General features: G+C 41.7%; 1 protein-coding gene across 3 annotated transcripts in view; it reads left to right on the forward strand.

The window, feature by feature from the left end:
• The window catches only part of tafa5a (TAFA chemokine like family member 5a), a 117,070-nt gene that overhangs the window by 82,566 nt on the left and 11,575 nt on the right, over positions 1–22,929 (forward strand). For 2 of the 3 annotated variants that reach the window (XM_056748817.1, XM_056748818.1), the window contains exon 3: positions 17,340–17,467. In XM_056748817.1, coding sequence (XP_056604795.1) covers positions 17,340–17,467 — 128 coding nt within the window. Of the gene's footprint in view, positions 1–17,305; positions 17,468–22,929 lie in introns of those variants that run through there. The other variant, XM_056748820.1, reaches the window with a different exon arrangement.

Here is a 22,929-nt window from a genome sequence, read left to right on the forward strand (position 1 = left end):
GTTTGCTGTAAGTTGTTTGATGCTTCATGCTGTCTGAAAGTTTGTTGCTATTCCTGTTAAAGCCTTGTTGCTGTTTTAGTTCCTCGTCTCCCAAGTTCCTATCACTCTCGTGTCTTGTAAGTGTAGTCTAGTGTTTGTATTAGATGTTTGATTTCTTAGTTTAGTGCGTCCGTGTCTTTGAGTTCTGTCTAAATTATCCTGTATTGTTTTCCCCATTGTATTGTTTGTTTTGCCTTCTTGTTATAGTGTTCCTTGTTAAATAAATACCCTGTTAACCCCTACCATCTCGTCCTGCCTGTCTCTGCCTTGCAAATGGGTTCTCCATTGAGTTATCATAACAGAATGAACGCGCCAAGAAGGAACCCAGCAGGTAGAATGGAGGAAGGGGAGATCGCTGCTACAAGAGGCCACCAAGCCCACGTCATGTTTGGCCTCAGGCAGCGGGGGAGGTTCGTAACTGATTTTGCCTTGGACTTCCTGGCTTCAGCGCGGTCCTAGGGGTTCAACGAGGCAGAGTTGAAGGTAATTTTTAATAGTTGCCTCGATGAGCCCCTAGGACCTGCTGAAATGCGCCAGCTGAAGCCCCTGGGATTCGCGGACACTGTCCAGACCCTGCTGGATCGTGAGTGGTCCAGAGAGCAATCCAGATTGGATTCTCCCACGGGGCTAGCCTCGATTCCAGAGGGTCGTACCCTTCAGATCGGGGTCGTGAGTCTCTCCCCACAGCCTTCTTCCTCTCCCCCATCCACCAGTCTCCAAAGACGGCGTCAATGGAGGGAGTCGTGGGACTCCCCGTCCGACTCCTCGAACAGGGAGCTAACCGTGTCTTCCACCGATTCTCTGAAGCCGGTGAGCCGATCCTGGAGAAAGAAACTCCGGAGGCCGGCTCGAGTCCTGGGGGCCCCAGTTCCGGTGGTCCCGAGTCGGGTGGATCCAGCTCCGGTGCTCCCAAATCCGGTGGTCCCAGTTCCGGTTGTTCCGAGTCCGGAGGTCGCGAGTGCGGCGGATCCAGTTCCGGTGGTCCCGAGCCCTTTGGTCCCAGTTCTGGTGGTCCCGAGTCCGGAGGTCCCGAGTCCGGAGGTCCCGAGTCCGGAGGTCCCGAGTCCGGAGGTCTTTAGCCCCATAGTCCAGAGTCCGGTGGCGTCAAGCCCCAAATATTTTTTGGGGGGGCGCCGTGGGGATGTGAGGGTCCGAGCGGCCAGCCCGGCCGCGGATATTCCCCAGCAACCGGCACCAAGCCCTGTCCATCCGGCCCAGCAGCCGGCACCAAGCCCTGTCCAGCCGGCCCAGCAGCCGCCGTCCAGCCCTGTCCAGCCGGCCCAGCAGCCGCCGTCCAGCCGGCCCAGCAGCCGCCGTCCAGCCCTGTCTAGCCGGCCCAGCAGCCGCCGTCCAGCCCTGTCCAGCCGGCCCAGCAGCCGGGGTCAAGCCCTGTCCAGCCGGCCCAGCAGCCGGCGCCAAGCCCTGTCGAGCCCCTTGGGCTCCGCGCTCTGGCGCATCCCCCAGGGCTAGGACTTCCCCTCCCAGCCCTGCCCCTTCTGGACTTCCCCCTGTTTATTCTTGTTCTTCTGCTTACTTTCAAACTCGATAACATAACACACTGGATGAAATGTAATTTTCATGATCTAATGCTACTTACTTACTACTTACTAATGTTGGAATCCGAAGGAAGGTTATGCAACGACTGTATTCTTCCACAACCAGGGGTGGCACAATATTTAGCTATCTTTAACGGCATGTTTGTATATTGCTTGCTCGCTCTATCTGGTTCCGCCCAACTTGTTTTACTTCAGAACTGTCATGGGCGAACCAGTGAGTGGGGCTAGAGAAGTAGTTGTTGATATTGTTCTGTGGATGCGGTGTTCAACCTAGATAGGTGCATTCCAGAACCTGGCGTTCGTAGGTCTGTTGTAAATTACAGATGTAACCTCAGTAACAATGGCGTTTTCATGTTCTAACACTTCCATGATTTTCGCGTGAATACGATTCCCTCTTATATAACAAAAGCTTTGGTTAAAATTGTGATTTTAATACATGCCTCCTTTAATGAATAAAAAATTTCGGAAAAATTGTACCTTAGTTTTCGAAACCGTGGCTGTATTTCATTATTGGTGCTGCTAGACCTCAGTGCTGCATTTGACACCATTGACCACAGCATACTTCTACATAGACTCGAAAATTACGTCGGCATTAACGGAATAGCATTGAAATGGTTTGAGTCTTATTTATCCGACCGTTTTCAATTTGTAGCAATAAACAATGAGGTGTCCCGCAAATCACAAGTCCAGTACGGTGTACCACAGGGCTCAGTCTTGGGGCCTCTGCTCTTCGCATTATACATGCTACCTCTAGGAGATATAATAAAGCGACACGGAATTAGCTTTCACTGTTATGCTGATGATACTCAACTTTATATTTCCTCGAAGCCTCATGAAACCCAGCAGTTCCATCGAATAAAGGATTGCATAGTTGACTTAAAAATGTGGATGAGTAACAATTTTTTACTACTAAACTCGGACAAAACAGAAGTGTTGCTTACTGGACCGAAAACTGCTATGCGTAACAACCAAGAATACTGCTTAACGATTGATGGATGCCCCATAAAATCCTCGTCATCAGCTAAGAATCTTGGCGTTGTATTCGACAGTACTCTGTCATTTGAAAGCCATGTCGCCAACACCTGTAAAATTGCATTTTTCCATTTTAAGAATATATCCAAATTACGTCATATGCTGTCACTGTCAGATGCAGAGAAATAATTCATGCATTCATGACATCAAGACTAGATTACTGTAATGCACTTCTAGGTGGTTGCCCTGCGGGCCTATTACAAAAACTGCAACTGGTTCAAAACGCGGCAGCTCGAGTTCTTACACGTACAAAAAAGTATGAGCATATAACCCCTGTTCTGTCATCCTTTCACTGGTTACCTATAAAGCATCGCATTAACTTTAAGATCTTGCTTATTACCTATAAAGCCCTACATGTTCTAGCACCGCAGTATTTGAATGAACTTCTATTGCAGTGGTTCCCAAAGTGGGGCGGGGGGTCGCGAGATGATTTACAAAAACTTAATTAAAAAAAAAAAAATGTATATGTTAAAAAAGGTAGTAATGATGCGAGTATAAATTTAGGATAATTAAAATAAACTGGAAATAAAACTTCCCGACCAATATGACTGGATAAGGTCACCATTTAATGTAACCACGGAAAATAATCTGGCATCAGATATGGAAGATGCGCTGATAGAACTGTTCGAGTTCTGGGTTTCTGTTGCGCTGGAATATCCACAGTCGTCGAAAGCCGCGTTGGATGTACTCATGCAATTTGGCTCAACGTATTTATGCGAAAAGACATTCTCCGCACTGACATTAAGAATAAACACAGTTCACGGTTTAACGTGGAATATGATCTGCGGGTGGAATATGATCTGCGGGTGGCGATCTGCTTTGCTCCGTGCACAGCTCCCATCCATCACATTAGGCGTTTTTTTCTGAATACAAAGTTATTGTTGTATGCGTGTTACAGGCAGCTTGTTCGTATTCTGTCTTTATTTCACAGTTATGGGATGTATTTGTTTTTGTCCGTAATTTGTTAATAAAATAGCCTGGCTTAGAGATTGTGTTCCTTTTTGTTTTAGCTCTGTCAGTATGTAACCAAATCGCAAATCCTTACAAGCTGTCGGAGGAAAACACAAAGATGAGAAAGGAGGGGGAGGAGGGGGGGGTCGCGGGTCGTCAGCAGTCTAATATTGGGGGTCGTGGTCTGAAAAATTTGGGAACCCCTGTTCTATTGTATTACAGACCTCCACGTACATTACGCTCTCAGGCGTCCTGTCAGTTGGTAATACCTAGAATTTCAAAATCAAGTCCAGGTGGTAGATCCTTTTCTTATCTAGCGCCTAAACTTTGGAATATTCTTCCCTGCACGATCCGGGAAGCAGACACACTCTGTCATTTTAAATCTAGACTAAAGACTCATCTTTTTAATCTTGCATACACTACACCTCCATAATATTAATCCTCAGAGGATTTAGGCTGCATTATTTAGATCAACCGGAACCAGGAACACATCCAACAACAAATGATGTACTTGTTGCATCAAAGAGTGCAGAACAGTACACTACTCTCAGCCAGTCTTGTCTCTTTGTTCCAAGGTTACCGCAGGATGCAGTTTATGCCCAGACCTGATGGCAGAGCTGAGAATGGGAAGCGGTGACCTGACAAGAGCTAAGAGGATAGAGCTGGATAAAGGACGCGACAACTTTGTTTTTCCTACAACATTTCAAATACTATTAGATTGTTAATGATAATCTTAAATCCTTAACTTTTATATTTTTATTAAGCCTTGTTGTGCAAGCACTGTTGAGCTTGTGCAGTTGCAGCAGCTTTTGCCAGAGGGGAACTGGAATCCCCTGGTTGGGCCTGGGTTCCCCTGAGGTTTTTTTTCTCGATGGGAGTTGTGGGTTCCGCACCACCGTTTGCATATTGTTCTGGCCTGGCCGGGGGGGCTGCTTTAGAATTCATACTTGTATTCAATGTGTCTCATTACAGCTGCTTTGTAACAATGTAAATTGTTAAAAGCGCTATATAAATAAAGTTGAGTTGAGTTGAGAGTTGAAACTCTCTCTCTCTCAATGGCTCTGAACTGGACTATCGGACAGTCTGATTTGCTTTAACAACAACTGAAATGTTGTTGTATAAGTGGTTCGGTATTACATCTCATAACTGTCTTACATGACTGTGTTCCTAAAGAGCTGGTATCTGTCTCTGAAAGCTACATTAATTGGGTTTTGTCTGTGCTCTCGAAGCTAAGGTGCAAGTAGTTTGTTATCTGATATATATTATTTATTAAAAAGCAAGTAGTTTTCCTACTGCAGAATACAATGGTTTTAGACATGGTGTGCCTTACATGCTACCCTGGCCAGTACTTCTGTGTACTCAAATAATTTTTGCTGAGTGTATGGAGTGGGTACTCACGAACTGTGGTTTCCCATCTTCGTGGCATTGGATGATCCATCAACCTTGTGTACCCACCATAGACCAAGTGAACCAGAGCACATCAGTGAACCAGAAACTCCCACCACATTGATTCTGGAGCCAGTGCCAACCACTATCGGACCGATTAACTAACATCATGCACCATTGCAAACACCACATACAGGGAAAATGCGTGGCCGATGCAGGTTTAAGGGGTTTCCCTTTCAGACACAAGATTTATGGGAGAAAAGTATTTAAACGAATCATGTAACACAATTTACTGAGGTTTGCTGTTGTTACGGCCATCGACTTTCATGCATTCATACGCACCTCAGCCCTCCACTGCTTTGGCTCCACTTTAGTCCTTACTCTCTTTTGAGACTGTAGTGTGTATAGTCTTGGTCTTGTTTTTTTCTCTCTAATTGTGTCACGGTTTGTCCCACAGTTACAGATATGCTGTTGGGCAAGAAATATAAATTATAATCAATTCTCAATTTTCAATATTGATTTGGGAATCCCTGGATTGACTTTCAATGTAGTTGCCACTTAACTGTCATAGAAATAGTCATTTCTATTAAACAATGACCTGTTTGATATATTTCAGTCAGATTTTTGCTCGAACCATAAGTACTGAAACTGCTCTCGGTCAATCTTTCCCTGCACTTCTTGCTTGATCTCAGCTTTTATACCGTCTGTCACAAGGTATTACTCATGCGCCTCTCTGATACTGGCATATCAGGACAAGCGTCTTGGTTTACCTCCCATTTTACTCAATACTGCATCACAATGCATAACCATAAATCTACCTCAAACTCCAACAGGGTGTTCCCTGCTCAGTTCTTGGGCTGTTATTATTTATTATTTAGCACAACAACTATAGTGAGTGCGACTGACAACTTTAATAAAAACCCATACATTAATAAAATTTTACAGCACCTTTAGACTGCTACAAATTAGGAATGAATGGGAAACAGTGTGTCACTGTAGTCGTGGCGGGGAGGATTTGTGCCGTGGCGAATGAATATAGAGAAGGAACTGAACCAGCTTTTCTCTATTTCTTTTACAAATCGTAAAATACTTAGACTAAGGTTAATAAAATTGACTGAACAAATTTCTGTTTCCCTTGGGAATGTTTTTTGAGAAATACCACTTAAAAGTTGACTGTTCCTGTGAAATTGTCTCTATCTCGCATTAAACTAATCTCATTGAATAAAAAAACTCTTTATCTTGAATCAATTGTAATTTATGCTATCTGTTTTTTATGTACACCGTACTGTGATTGGGCCATTTTGTTACTTGACGCTCTGTTGTAAAGTTGCTGCAATGGCTGCTCGGTTGCAGTATATCAGCTGAGTGGCGTGACTTGCTAAACCACAAGCAATCCCGTGTAGCATGTGTTGTGCATATATATATATGGAGATGATCTGTGAAAGTTCTATGCTTTCTGCATCCTGGGGGATTGGCCCCTTAATTGCTGCTTGTAGCTATGTTCTCAGTTTGAAATTGGATAAAACTCAAATTTGTTCTAGCCCCACTGGCACATTATTGCATGCTCAGAGCCCTTGGCTCAGTATGGCAGAACATTACAACACATTACCACACCTCATCGTAAATATACACACCAACCCGTTGGCTAAGGCTGTTCCAGCCCCATTGGGCCTTTGAATGCATGCTCAGCTCTCCCAGTTTCATATGGCATAACACAACAAAACATGACTTTATTACGGTCATACTGTGTCCATCCGTTTCAACCACAGCCAGTGGCTGATTCTCTCAGCAACAGTGGCAAGTTCTTTGACTACCCTCCATTGGGCAGTCCTCTGATCCCCACTTCCCATAGCAGCCTTGTAGTGGAATTGGCCACAAAGCCCCTGCAGCCCACTTCCACCGGGAACACTTTCATTGTCAAGGCCCCGATCTTCTGCCTCAGCTGTCAAGTTAGCATACCGGAGATTCTTTCTTTCGAATGCTTCGTTAATGGCCTCTTCCCAAGGTACAGACAACTCAATTATGATGACAGTCCTACTGGTGTCGGATCACAGAACCTTGTCCGTAGCTGTGATTTCCAAGGGTAAATTAAGTCTGTAAATTAAGTCAACTTGCATTTCCCTATTCCTGGTTGTATTCAGAAGAGGATAAGGCCTTGGTCCGCTTTTTCTTCCCCTCACGAATCAAGGGTTGCCTTTTTTAGCCTTGGTGTTGTGGGGGATGGGATTTGCTGCCACTCTCGGGGCATTTACAATTTGAAGAAAGATGACAACTAGCCCAGAAAAAAAGTTGATATAAATTATTCTAAATAATTAATTCACAAAATTTACCATACACCGATTTAAATTTGTACTTATGTGACCGTGAGGTGGCTGCCGGCCTTTTACTTCCGTGTTTTTGTGAGTTTATTTTATTAAAAACTTTATTTAAATGTTTGCCGGTTCCCGCCTCCTTCCTTCCCTTTATTCAACCTTATCACATACAGATATACAAAAATGTATGCCTATGTCAAAAAATCAATCACTGCCAGACACTCAGTATAGGGCAGGATGCAAAACTTAAAAAAACTGGAGTTCCAAACTGGAAAGGAGAAGACATTTCCATAAGTCCACTTTATCACCAGACGCTCTCAGTTTAGGCCAGGCTAGCCATAACACTCCTTAGTACAAATGGACAAATATTATTACAACTAATATCTATATTTTTCCATGTACGAAATGGACACCAAATAATAACATGTTCATACTCATTTGGAGAGTTAAAGATAAATTCTGGTGGCCTTACATCTACATAGATGCGGGGTATCATGCCGAGTCGAACGATATCCGTTCTCGTATAGGGTAGAGCACGTCAATATGAATTTGATTCTGTATCTTCGGCAAACTTTCAGATATCGACACAAAACTTGGTACGTGTCATCACAAGCCCGACCTGAGGTAAGATGCTGTGTTTTGTAGTTTCATTAACTACTTCCTGTGTTCCATATTAAATTATATACAAAACATACTTCAAACTCCTCTTACAACATTTTTCAGATTAGCAAACAATTTGGTGTATAGCGTTTACAGACACTCCTGACAAAAAGTTATTCAAAGCTTTTGATTGATCGAACATTTCTAGAATAAATCGTCAATGAATGTGAAGAGGAGCATGCCAAAGGGTCATATGACTGTATCTCTGCAATACTAGACATATTCATACATAACTGTGTATAAAACATCAGTACAATATCTTTTTCACCTCATATTACTTTAAAGACAAGACGCCTAATGGTCAAAAGTTATAAGCAAATTCCTTGTGTTTCTAATACTTTTACCTATGATTTTAAGTCTTATTTTAATAAACTCATGATCATACACGACAACGTGTATCTCCTTTAGTGCCCTTGTTGGGCTTCACCCCGTAATTGTAAGCTATATTTACAATATTATCATTGGTCATTAATTACAAAAAATGGCTATTTTTGCTTATGACTTCTGTACTGATTGCCCAAAAATCATAAAGTTGGTGTCGATAGATTCAGGGTTGCATCGAAAGATTTCCAGTTTTCTCATGTCAGCCATTTTGAATAATATAGCAAAATACTGTATTTCATGAACGCATTTGCGTATTTTTACAAAACTTGGTATTGGTCACTAGGACAGAGCCCTGACAGAGCCTATAAAGTTTGAGGCCAGCGCCACCTATTGGTGAGAAAATATGTTTAGTGGCCCTTTTACTTTTTCAGCGGTTGATGGATTTTCAAAGGAATTAATTCCTTGGATCCTGAGTTGTGGCAGAGTCCTGTGATACCAAACATCGAAGGTTTTGCCTTTTAAAGGAATCGCGTTTTAGCATTTAAGAAACAATAATGAATATTTTTGCATCTTTGTGTTCGTGTTTATTTTCAGGGCTCTCATATTAACACTGTATGTTTTTATTAAACAAACTATCTGCCAAATCAAATAAAACATTGCTTTCTCTGATATTTATCATATTTTATACATCACTTCTGTATGACTACTCAAATTTTATTGGCTGAGAGCCATGCGTTATTCCACCACTGACTGTTTGAATCACTCCGCCGCAAAGGACTATGCTGTCCTCACAACTGTGTCACTCTGAAGAAGCTAGACCGATAACAAACAAACATACATACATGAAGCAGTTATCCTAATGTATCCTTTTAATTTTTTTGTAAAACTGACATATATAAACAAGATATGAAATTTGAAATTGCACATTTATTTGTTTTGTATAGATGTAAATGCATGCACTGCAATCTGTGCATGCGTGTACATGTAATAGAACTTTCTTTCATTATTATATGTGACCCTGGAAAGTGCAGCAAAGGAATTATAAGTTAGTTGGTGGCAGCAACAAAGGAGTGCAGAGTGTGAAAGAGTCTGCGCCCGTGCACAGCGATTATTTATCAGCATTTAAATGCGTGTGTGCATCAAAATAACCACACGCAAATAAATCCTCAAAGGATAGAAATTGGCATCTTCAATGTGTCTTGACAAGACCCACCACGGTGATTTAAATATTCTGAACCACATCGTTACTTCATCGCATATGACGCAAGGCCCCTGGCCTGCACCTCGGTGCTCGGGCCCTTATAATAATTTTTTCAAAAACAATAGGGCTCTGGCCCTAAAAACAATAATAATCCTAAAGAAAAACAATAAGGGTTCCGCACCTACGGTGCAATGCCTCTGACCTCCACCTTGATGCTCCAGCCCATATATTTTTTTTTCATTCATTCACTCATATAAAAGAGCCCAATGAGTGGTAAGCGCAACTTCCTTAATTAGGGATGTGCTGTAGAGGCCACCTCCTACCCGTGGGGAGAGATATGGTGGATATAGGTATGGTCTCGTCCTTGGAGGAGAACGCATGAAACGTGCGTACTGAGTAGTTAACCGCGAGGTGGAGGACCACCTGGGGAAGCTCATGGGTTACCAGGAGTGGTAACCATTCTCATGAGGATACATCAGACGGAACAGCACACAAAGGGGGTGTTACAGATGTCTTGTAGCACTAGGTCCAGTTAGAGCTATCTGTGATAGTTCATATGGTATCCCGGCTACCCCAGGGTGTGCTTGCTTAGTGATGGATGGAATGCCTGTTCTTAACCAGTATTTGGGTAAGAAGGGAGGTTGGTTAGATACCTGTTCTTAGCCATATGTTTGGGTAAGAAGAGAGGCAGATAGCACACTGACCCAACCTACTGGAGGGTGGAAAGGTGCTTTCGCAGGCTTTCCCCCCCCTCCGGATGCCAGTCCTACATGTCGCCACGCAGGACGTGGGCTGACACCGGGTTTACCCGAAAGTTGTTAACCCTTGCGAAGGTGTTTGGGCGTAGCTCAACCTTCAGCTCAACAAATGTCTGCTAGAGAGGCGCTTCTGGCGAGTGACGGCCCTACATACACATTCAGTGTGGAGGGGAGATGTTAGTCTCCAGTCTCCTAAGAAGGACAACACAATCCTGATCGAGCACCTCAGTGGGTCTTTCTCATTTAGAGAGACACCAGGACGAGAAGAGGCGCCGTCTAGAGGCATGTAACCGCCTAGCAGAAATTGTCTTCATCATGAGATGAGGTAGAGCGGCTTCCCCTAGGGGTTCAAATGGGGCCCATAGGCCCACAAGGACCACATTACGGTCCAAATCGGGTACGGAGCACCGTCGGGGATCATTCACCCTCCTTGCACCCCTCAGGACACTGATCGTACAACTCTGTGGGTCTTCCCTGCGGAAGGGAAGAACACCAAGACGAGAAGAGGCGAAAGAGGAGGCCTAGAGCCAGTTACGACATATGCTATGAACGAATGCCACCTGGTGGTTGACATATGCCACAGCAGCCGAGGAAGGAAGCTCTTTAAAGCAAGCCAAGCAGCAATCAACTCTAGGCAATTGATAAGCCACTGCAGGATGGGTCCAGTCCAGCACCCCGACACTTCATGCCCATTTAACACAGCACCCCAGCCGAGCAGGTGGGTTGCAACCACGCTCCGTATCCAGGTACCAAGAATCCAGCCATGAGCCCTGCGACATGAGGCTTGCTGCGGCTCAGGCAAGCACGGCTGACATTTCCTCATCAGACTCATCCTGGGCTCGACCAATCGAATGTCGCCATCTGATGCTTTGACGGAAATCTCATCCTCTGCAGGCTGATGCGTGGATCCTCTATGGGACGGTCAAATGCCGCCCATCGGAGACAGGTAGGTGAGCGTAATGGAGCCTGGACGGTCCGCGGCATTGCTGCAATGGGTTAACGTCCATGGAAATCACCATCGCCGCTTCAGACACCTTGGCAGCCGCCGCAGAGTGAGGAGCAGACAATGTTGTGGCTGTGTCTAAAAAGAACACAGCCAAACATGACAGCAAAAAAAATTGAGACATCTCTCGCAGTGCCGACATGCCGTATACACAAACACTACTTAAGCATGCTGGTGACCCAGACATGTGATGCAGGTATCGTGCCTGTCAGACTCAAAGAAAGGCATTAAGCAGGTTGTTTTATGTTCAGGTGAATTAACATCTGATGGTGATAGGCTATTGCACTCAAATGTCTAGGCACCAAATGAACTAGGATGGCGTAATACCTTAAGTTAATCACATTGTGCACCTTTATGAATTATTTATGGTTAGAGTTTCTTTTCAGATAATGTTGCAATTAAGGCACAGAGAGCCTTCTGAGAGAAAGAATACAAGAAGGGTAATACAACGTGGACTCGTTTCCGAGTGCATGCCTGAGGATCCGGGCGGTATGCCACCGCCAGTTGGGGAACGTTCAGAAGAGCGAATCGGGGTGCGATCGGCCCGTGAGCACTTGGCTGGCCGGTTTACGTTCGCAGAGGTCCCCACATCACTAACGCTGCTAATACAGGCGGACTTCGGGGCCGTAGCCACCGATGTCACGGCCCGGGTAGCAGACGAAATGGTGGCTGGTTCCTGTAGGAAGACAGCCACCTGTGACCGCAACTTCTGAATGACAATCTGCCCGCAGTGCGGGCAAGATGTGTCAACGAACGCTGCTTCAGTGTGCTGGACGCCCAGACACCTAACGCAGTGATCGTGTCCATCACCCTCCTCGATGAGGACCCAAGAGAACAGCGGGACATGCCGCCAATAGGACACCAAGCAATAGGAAACCAACATTTTAAATGCAGCAATTATTTGTGTTGTTGTTGAGAATTAAAAAAAATGTTTGTAGGGTGATGTCTTTTAATGTGATAAATGCAGGGAAGTAGTTAGGCTGACGGAGAAGATTTTAGAATTAGAGTCTCGCATCCAATCTTTATTTGAGGATAGTAAGAGTGTAAGAACCGTAGAAAACACTTCGGATGCGAGCAATGTTAGCGCACACAGCTCGGTTCCGGTTGAAAATCCCCTGCAGCTGGGAAACTTTGTGACGGTGAGACGGCATAGTCGCAGGACAAAACATCACTCAACCGTTCCGATTAAAGTCTCGAACAGGTTTGCCCCGCTCAGTGACGCACCGACTGAGAAACCTGCTGAAAGTGCCCTAGTGATCGGTGATTCTATTGTCCGGAACGTTAACATAGAGACACCAGCCACAATAGTCAAATGTTTACCGGGAGCCAGAGCGCCTGACATCAAGTCAAACTTAAATGTGCTGGCTAAGGCTAATCGTAAATACAGTAAGATTGTTATTCATGTCGGCACAAATGATGTTAGACTCCGTCAATCGGAGATCACTAAAGATAATATTAAAGAGGTGTGTGAGCTCGCAAAAACGATGTCAGACACTGTAATATTCTCTGGCCCCCTTACTGCTTACCGTGGTGATGAGATTTATAGCAGATTATCATCACTAAATGGCTGGTTGTCTGAGTGGTGCCTGCAGAATAATATAGATTTTATAAATAACTGGAAGAGTTTTGAGGGCAGACCTGACCTGTTGAAACGAGATGGTCTCCATCCCTCCTGGGATGGGGTTTCCCTCCTCTCTAGAAATTTGGCACACAGTCTTAATAATACTAAAGTCTGACTACCTAGGGCCCAGGTCAGGAAGGAGACAGAATGGCTTAACCAACTGTCTGCTTGCCGTCTCGCGTTACAGAATACACAAAATATACAACATGTAATAATCCCTTCTTACAAACAACATAAAATAGAGACTGTGTCTGTCCCCCGGATTAGCAAACATAAGATATTGCGTAAACCTCTTGAAAGTAATTTAATAAACGTTAAACAAATCAAACATGAACAAAATACAGATAATCAGCTGTTACGACTCGGATTGCTTAATATTAGATCTCTCTCAAATAAAGCACTTTTTGTTAACGATTTGATAATCGATCATAAAATAGACATGCTTTGTTTGACAGAAACATGGCTAAAGCCAGATGATTTTATTACTCTAAATGAATCCGTTCCCCATGATTATTACTATAAACACGAGCCTCGTCTAAAAGGTAGAGGGGGAGGTGTCGCTGCACTTTACAAGAATTCTTTTATTACCTCTCAGAAGTCTAATTTTAAGTACAGTTCTTTCGAAGTCATGGTACTTCACGTATCGACACCTAATACTAAGGACAAAACATTTTTAAAATTTATTCTAGCTATTGTATATAGGCCTCCAGGGCACCACACAGATTTTATTAAAGATTTTGGTGGGTTCTTATCAGAACTAGTACTGGCCGCAGATAGAGTCCTTGTCGTCGGTGACTTTAATATCCATGTAGACAATGATACAGATGCCTTGGGACTGGCTTTCAAAGACACTCTTAACTCCATGGGCGTTAGTCAACATGTGTCAGGACCCACTCACCTTCGTAATCATACTTTAGATTTAATACTTTCTTATGGTATAAATGTGGACGATGTTAAAATCGTTCAGCAGAGTGAAGATATTTCGGATCATTATCTGATATTATGTTTGCTTCAATGGCCTACGGCTGCAAATCAAACTCCTTGTTACAAATATGGTAGAACGATTACTTCAACTACCAAAGATGCGTTTCTCGATAATCTGCCTGAATTGTCTAAAATATCCAGCATGAGTAATAACGTTGACGATTTTGACACTACTATTGAACATTTTAACTCTACTTTCTCGGAAATATTAGACACAGTTGCTCCTCTGCGTTTAAAGAAAATTAAAAATAGCAGCCCAACACCGTGGTATAATGAACACACTCAGACTCTAAAAAAAGCATCCCGTAAAATGGAGCGCAACTTTAAGAAAACGAATTTAGAGGTATTTCGTATAGCATGGAAGGATAGTACTCGAAATTACAGGAATGCAATAAAAACGTCAAGATCCGCCTACTTTTCAACACTAATAGAGGAAAACCATCACAACCCTAGGTTCTTATTTAACACCGTGGCTAAATTAACAAAAAATAAGTCGTCATCGACGTCAGATTCTGATTATCAGCATAACAGTGATGAATTTATGAACTACTTCACAAGTAAAATCCAAGATATAAGAGAAAAAATTATAACAATGCAACCTGTAGTGAAATCCGCTGAACAAACTAACTACAGCACCCCTAAGGAGAAATTGCAATTATTTTCTACAGTAGATCACGATGAACTGTCTAAAATCATTAAATCATCTAAATCATCAACATGCATGCTAGACCCTATACCTACAAAACTACTGAAAGAAATGCTCCCCGAAATTATAGATTCTCTTCTTAGTATTATTAACTCATCTCTGACATTAGGACATGTGCCTAAAGCATTTAAGGTGGCTGTTATAAGGCCTCTTTTAAAAAAAACCAAACTCGACCCCAAAGAACTAGGGAATTACAGGCCTATATCGAATTTACCTTTTATATCTAAAGTTCTGGAAAAAGTAGTTTCAACTCAATTATGCTCCTTCCTCCAAAGGAATGACATTAATGATGAATTCCAGTCTGGATTTCGAGCATGTCACAGTACAGAGACTGCTTTGATCAGAGTTACAAATGATCTGCTTTTAGCGTCTGACCGTGGCTGTATTTCGTTATTGGTGCTGCTAGACCTCAGTGCTGCATTTGACACCATTGACCACAGCATACTTCTACATAGACTCGAAAATTACGTCGGCATTAACGGAATAGCATTGAAATGGTTTAAGTCTTATTTATCCGACCGTTTTCAATTTGTAGCAATAAACAATGAGGTGTCCCGCAAATCACAAGTCCAGTACGGTGTACCACAGGGCTCAGTCTTGGGACCCCTGCTCTTCGCATTATACATGCTACCTCTAGGAGATATAATAAAGCGACACGGAATTAGCTTTCACTGTTATGCTGATGATACTCAACTTTATATTTCCTCGATGCCTCATGAAACCCAGCAGTTTCATCGAATAAAGGATTGCATAGTTGACTTAAAAATGTGGATGAGTAACAATTTTTTACTACTAAACTCGGACAAAACAGAAGTGTTACTTACTGGACCGAAAACTGCTATGCGTAACAACCAAGAATACTGCTTAACGATTGACGGTTGCTCCATAAAATCCTCGTCATCAGCTAAGAATCTTGGCGTTGTATTTGACAGTACTCTCTCATTTGAAAGCCATGTCGCAAACACCTGTAAAATTGCATTTTTCCATCTTAAGAATATATCTAAATTACGTCATATGCTGTCACTGTCAGATGCAGAGAAATTAATTCATGCATTCATGACATCAAGACTAGATTACTTTAATGCACTTCTAGGTGGTTGCCCTGCGGGCCTATTACAAAAACTGCAACTGGTTCAAAACGCGGCAGCTCGAGTTCTTACACGTACAAAAAAGTATGAGCATATAACCCCGGTTCTGTCAACCTTGCACTGGTTACCTATAAAGCATCGCATTAACTTTAAGATCTTGCTTATTACCTATAAAGCCCTACATGGTCTAGCGCCGCAGTATTTGAATGAACTTCTATTGTATTACAGACCACCACGTACATTACGCTCTAAGGGGTCCTGTCAGTTGGTAATACCTAGAATTTCAAAATCAAGTGCAGGTGGTAGATCCTTTTCTTATCTAGCGCCTAAACTTTGGAATATTCTTCCCTGCACGGTCCGGGAGGCAGACACACTCTGTCAGTTTAAATCTAGACTAAAGACTCATCTTTTTAATCTTGCATACACTACACCTCCATAATATTAATCCTCAGAGTATTTAGGCTGCATTATTTAGATCAACCGGAACCAGGAACACATCCAACAACAAATGATGTACTTGTTGCATCAAAGAGTGCAGAACAGTACTCTACTCTCAGCCAGTCTTGTCTCTTTGTTCCAAGGTTACCGCAGGATGCAGTTCATGCCCAGACCTGATGGCAGAGCTGAGAATGGGAAGCGGTGACCTGACAAGTGCTAAGAGGATAGAGCTGGATAAAGGACGCGACAACTTTGTTTTTTCTACAACATTTCAAATGCTATTAGATTGTTAATGATAATCTTTAATTTTTATATTTTTATTAAGCCTTGTTGTGCAAGCACTGATGAGCTTGTGCAGAGGCAGCAGCTTTTGCCAGAGGGGAACTGGAATCCCCTGGTTGGGCCTGGGTTCCCCTGAGGTTTTTTTTCTCGATGGGAGTTTTGGGTTCCTCACCACCGTTTGCATATTGTTTTGCACTATCTGCCTGGCCGGGGGGCTGCTTTAGAATTCATACTTGTATTAAATGTGTCTCATGTACAGCTGCTTTGTAACAATGAAAATTGTAAAAAGCGCTATATAAATAAAGTTGAGTTGAGTTGAGTTTTACTAGTACTATAACTTATTTATATGATTACATACATTTTGCCATTCAAAAACAATGCCTGCAATACCTTCCATATGGTATCAAAACCTGTAATATGTAAACTCTCACTTTTTGATGGATTTTCCCAGATCACGTCACATTTATCTTGAGCCCAGAAATTACAGTGTTTGTTTTCTATAGTTCAAAACATTAAACTCAGAAGGAAAATATCTAGGATCGGGCTGATTAGTTTTTAGACAGGCTTTTTTGAAGTAAATACATATGCTTCATTAGCAATGTCTTTATGTAGTAGGTTCATATGCTTACATAGAGCTACTGTATAAACCCTGCAGTCATAAGACCATTTTTTAGTTAAAATATTATTCAGGCATGAAAAGACTCTGAAAAATAGCTGATAAATTTCGCCCTTCATATAAAAGTTCAGTTCATCGGCCATTCATGTTTTACATTGCGGTCAGTGTCAAATTGTATTTCTTGACGGTGTGGGGTGGCCCTTTTCTCTGCAATTAAATATTTTGCCAAATAATACATCAAATATGAAAGTAGTAAAGTAATAAGTAAGTAGTTCGTAGTAAAAGTAGTAAAAGTATCTTTATCATATTAGACTTAGTATTATCATATGTTTTTGTTTGATATTACAGATCATATCTACTTAAGGGTTTCTTTGATCCACAGCTCGAATCGTGAAGACCAAGCAGTGGTGTGACATGATGCCTTGTCTGGAGGATGAAGGCTGTGACCTGTTAGTAAATAAATCAGGCTGGACTTGTACACAGCCCAGTGGCAAGGTGAAAACTACTACGGTAAGACAAACAAGCATCTCATATAAGCATTTCAAATTTGATTTGCAATTCTGTTAAACCTTTATTAAACAGTTTCGATTTATTTGGCTTTGTATCATACTTGTCGTCACAACAAAATTTGAATAAAAAAGGAAGTTAGTTAAAATCTACCTTTATTTGGATTCAATTTATTATCATTACACATATAACAAGTACAGTGTAACGAAATGGATTTAAGAAGAAAAATAGAGCAAACATGACGGAAGTGGAAATACACATAATACACCATAGACAAGACTTGCAACAGGGTAAGAAAATCCAGCCCGTCAAGCAGCCATCTGGCCCAGTGCCATTACGGCGCCGCTCACAGACCCGCTTGTCAGGATGGCGGTTCAAAGCTACGGAGGAGTGGGAGGGATAAGGACCAAAGTCTGTGTGTGTGTGTGATAGTTCTGAGTGTGATAGTTCTGAGTCTGTAGAGTGGGGAAGGAATGCAAGAGCGTCTCGCTGCAGTGCTCTCACAGGGTTAATTTACCAGCTGCTCTTGCCCAAGGCCGTTGCTGGATCCAGGGAGCCGAAAAGATAAGATTGTGATTTGTTTAGTCAGGAAACCGTATTCCAATATGTCACGGCAACCCTCATTGTCAATGGTAATTCTGATCTCCGATACTGTCAATTTTCCTTCCCAAAGCTGTTAAGATCTCCCTGATAACAACCATATATCAATTAATAGTCTCAGTCTCAATGCTGACCGCTCTTCCCACAGCTTCAATCGATACGGGCAGCCTTGTGAGGCTTTGGACAGCTGTTCCCGCTTTATGAATTCTTCGATAACCCAGGGCAAAGCCTAATCCAATCAGCACAAGACCTGTTATCATGGTTCCAAATAGATAAATATTGATGTCCTCAACGGAAAGAGCCGCCAGACACACGATCCCCCATCTCTCCCACCCGTCCATCGTGTAGCCAGCTGCGAACGTTCCGTCAGGGCAGACGGTTTCCCCCGAACCCAGTTTTTCTTGTCGAGAAAATGGTGTCAATTGTGTTGAGAGACCAGTTGATCAAATCCATAATTTTTCATGTTTGGAGGGCAGTGAAGAGAGAGAATCTCTCAATAGATGAGACGAGACAAGAGACAAAGAGCAGGGAAAATAAGGGCAAGGACGGGGAGAGAGAAAATGAGACCGCCTCCGCTGAGAGCCTTTATTTTATTACATTAAAGCGTACGTAACATGACATCATGAAAATGATATTACATGCAGTCTGTTATATTGTCGTGTTTGAAAGTAAGCTGTCTGCCAAGTTGTATGTTCGAAGGTGAATACATAACGAAGTTATTTGCTTGTAAAAATGAGAGTCGACTCTGAATCACACAAACGAGCCGTGGATGCATATCTACGTCACTATACATAAACTGTGTTGCTGAGACTGCCGGGAAAACTTATGTCTCCTCCCCCAAACACTGTCGCTCGTTCGCAATGTGTGTGTATCCTGTCTAGAGCCTGTTTTCTACGGTGTGAAACTAAGCCCGTCTTATTTCAGCTACCAAAGGAAGAACGTCTAAGGGAAAAATGGTTACAATTCATTCTTCAAAGAATACCGAAGGAGTATAACCCCAGGGTTTAACTGTGCGAGCGTCATTTCACCGATGATTGCTTTGATAATCTTGGCGCGTTCAGTGCAGGATATGTGAAACGACTATCCTTGAGAGAGGGGGCAATACCAACTCTATTTGGACCTTTTAGATCCACCGAGTCCCAACCTGTAAGTGTGACTTTTGATATTTGTCTGAACATCAAGAAATATTTTCGTACCTTATGTCTGTGGTTAGCTAATGCATATAACGCTAACATTAGCATGTAGCGTTATTTCTGGTGTGTTACAGTTTGTTTATCTTACTATCTACTCGGCTGATTTAATTGTTCAATCCATGAATTCTCAAAGTATTTGTTTCAAGAACAAAGTCGAGTACTATCTGTATTGTAATAACATCTGAAGATACGAACACGGTACACTGTATGCTGTGTCAACTATTCCATGTATAATACTGTTACAAGAGAATTGTAAATGTTCTTTTTCTTAGTGGGATCTGCAGAAGGATGAATTAATTCTCTAAATACTTTAAACTTTTATGAACTTAATAGAATGTTTTATGAAATTATTTTGTCGTGATGGCAACAAACGATAGAAAATATTTTTCTTAACAAATTGATTCATAATAATGTGTAAACAACCTGTTGCACTTCCTGGCAGCAAATATTTTCATCCTTGCTTTGCAGTTTGACGCATTTGCCGCACGTGCACCTATATAGATATATTTGGGTGAAACTACAATAATTTTTCATAACGTCGACTTTATGAAATGCTCTATGTACCATGACAACGCACAATTAGACGAAATAATAGTATTACTAACGTATTTTAAGAAAAATAATAATAATAAAGAGTTGTCACTTGACACTGACTATCATCCTGCTCCAGTTGTGGTGGAGTTTGTGGAGGATTAGCGTCTTCTTCCTCATCAGACTCGGGCTCAAACTGGTAAAATCGCCGCCTTCTCTATCTACACATATATATAAAGACATCCAACCACATGTAAACCGAAATCCTGGAATGATGGTAGGCGTTCACTTTGCGACAAATGATGAACGCGTTTGACCAATCACAACAGACTAAACCATCTGACCAATCACATGACATGAGGTTACCGGGTAGGAGGGGCCTAGACGGGTGAATCGCGGAACGAATCATTTGAGAGTCAGTCAAGAAGTAGGGTACGAATAACTGCATATAATTACGAGATTAAAGTGTTTTTACACATTGTATGTAGATAAACTTGTTGTTGGACACTCCATTACCCAAAGTAGGGCCTAAAAAAACATATGTTACCTACACTTTAAATTTTATTTATAAGAAAAAGGGTATCAGGTCAGTTGTCCCAGTCAGTGTAAGGATTACCATCAGAGTGGGTTGGAGCTGGGTCTGTTGGTCTTGGGTGTAACCGGGAATAAGACATGGATACAAAAAAGAGGGATTTCTTATAAAACAAAACAAATCTTATAAAAAGAGAACGTCTTATAAAACATCACAATTAATAATTTAGCACATCACAAATTAGTTTACAAATGTACAATAAACAAAATATTACAATAGCTGCTAGTCACTGCTTTGGTCTATGGTTAAGAATTACAATAGTCTATTTATAATAACAACTGTAATAATCCATTTTTTCAGAATTTTTGATGTGCCAATATAACAAATAGGGTAATAATAAAATATCATAATAAATATAATATTTACTTTTTTTGCTGCTCAACAGGATAATACAGAAAATTCTGAGGAAAAAGGATAAAAACAGAACTGAATATGATACAAATATTTAAATACAGACAATTTATGTAACATTGGTGAGGAAACCCTTCAACACAAACAACAAGTTAAAAAAGGGCTATAAATTCACAAAAAATAGAACATAATAGCAAAAAGTAGCTAAAAGTCATTGTTTATCATTTAACACCAACGTTACTTAACGTTAGCCCCACAAGCTTCATCATTAACTTATTTTTAGTATCTCTGCTAAAACAAGTGCTGTCTACACTGTGTGAATAAACGGTTTACTTTAAACAGCCAAAAACGGCCATACAACTGGACATGTCTGAGCATACATAGAGTATGATAAATATACTCACTATATACTATTTCTAAGTTATTCTTACATTTTGACTTTACTTGCCAATGGAACAGTCGAGAGGTTGTTGCGATCCTTTATTTTAAATTCTCGACTGTGACGCGAGCTGAAAACCGGTGTATGGGATCAGAATTATTGCATTATAATGAGTAGATAAACTATCATCCGGATTAACTTAACTCAACTCAACTTTATTTATATAGCGCTTTTTACAATTTTCACACATTGAATACAAGTAAAACAACTAAAGGCATATACTGTACCCGTAAAAAGAAGAAAAAGGTGAAAACAACAAAAGACGGACATACAAATGCTCCACACACAATATGCATACATACTTACACATTGACATAGACACACACACAAACACACTCGCACACATGCACAGTAAAAGCACACATTTGAAATAAAGAAGAGAAAGCAACAGATCGAATATTAAACGGACTATAAATTGTTTTATGCAATATTAATTATGTCTAACTTCTGAATTCTAAAGCATCCCCCTCGGCCAGGCAAATAGTGCAAAACAATATGCAAACGGTGGCGAGAAACCCAAAACTCCAATCGAGACAAAAAGCCTAAGGAGAACCCAGGCCCAACCAGGGGATTCCAGTTCCCCTCTGGCAAAAGCTGCTGCCTCTGCACAAGCTCAACAGTGCTTGCACAAGGCTAAAAAAATTACTAAGGTAAATTATAGATTTAAGATTATCATTAACAATCTAATAGCATTTGAAATGTTGTAGGAAAATCGTGTCAAGTTGCCGCATCCTTTATCCAGCTCTATCATCTTAGCTCTTGTCAGGTCACCGCTTCCCATTCTCAGCTCGGCCATCAGGTCTGGGCATGAACTGCATCCTGCGGTAACCTTGGAACAAAGAGACAAGACTGGCTGAGAGTAGAGTACTGTTCTGCACTCTTTGATGCAACAAGTACATCATTTGTTGTTGGATGTGTTCCGGGTTCCGGTTGATCTAAATAATGCAGCCTAAATCCTCTGAGGATTAATATTTTGGAAGTGTAGTGTATGCAAGATTGAAAAGATGCGTCCTTAGGCTAGATTTAAACTGACAGAGTGTGTCTGCCTCCCGGACAGTGCAGGGAAGAATATTCCAAAGTTTAGGCGCTAGATAAGAAAAGGATCTACCACCCGCACTTGATTTTGAAATTCTAGGTATTACCAATTGACAGGACGCCTGAGAACGTAATGTACGTGGAGGACTGTAATACAATAGAAGTTCATTTAAATACTGCGGCGCTAGACCATGTAGGGCTTTTTAGGTAATAAGCAGATCTTAAAGTTAATGTGATGCTTTTTAGGTTACCAGTGCAAGGTTGACAGAACCGGGGTTATATGTTCATTCTTTTTTGTACGTGTAAGAACTCGAGCTGCCGTGTTTTGAACCAGTTGGAGTTTTTGTAATAGGCCTGCAATAGACCACCTAAAAGTGCATTACAGTAATCTAGTCTTGATGTCATGAATGCATGAATGAATTTCTCTGCATCTGACAGTGACAGCATATGATGTAGTTTTGATATATTCTTAAGTTGGAAAAATGCAATTTTACAGCTCTTGGCGACATGGCTCTCAAATGACAGATTAGTATCGAATACAATGCCAAGATTCTTAGCTGACGACAAGGATTTTATGGAGCATCCGTCAATAGTTAAGCAGTATTCTTGGTTGTTACGAATGGCGGTTTTCGGTCCAGTAAGTAACATTTCTGTTTTGTCCGAGTTCAGCAATAAAAAAATATTACTCATCCAGTTTTTTAAATCGACTATGCATTCCATTATC

The sequence above is a fragment of the Triplophysa dalaica genome, chromosome 5 (genome assembly GCF_015846415.1).
Source record: "Triplophysa dalaica isolate WHDGS20190420 chromosome 5, ASM1584641v1, whole genome shotgun sequence".
Taxonomy (NCBI): Eukaryota; Metazoa; Chordata; class Actinopteri; order Cypriniformes; family Nemacheilidae; genus Triplophysa; species Triplophysa dalaica.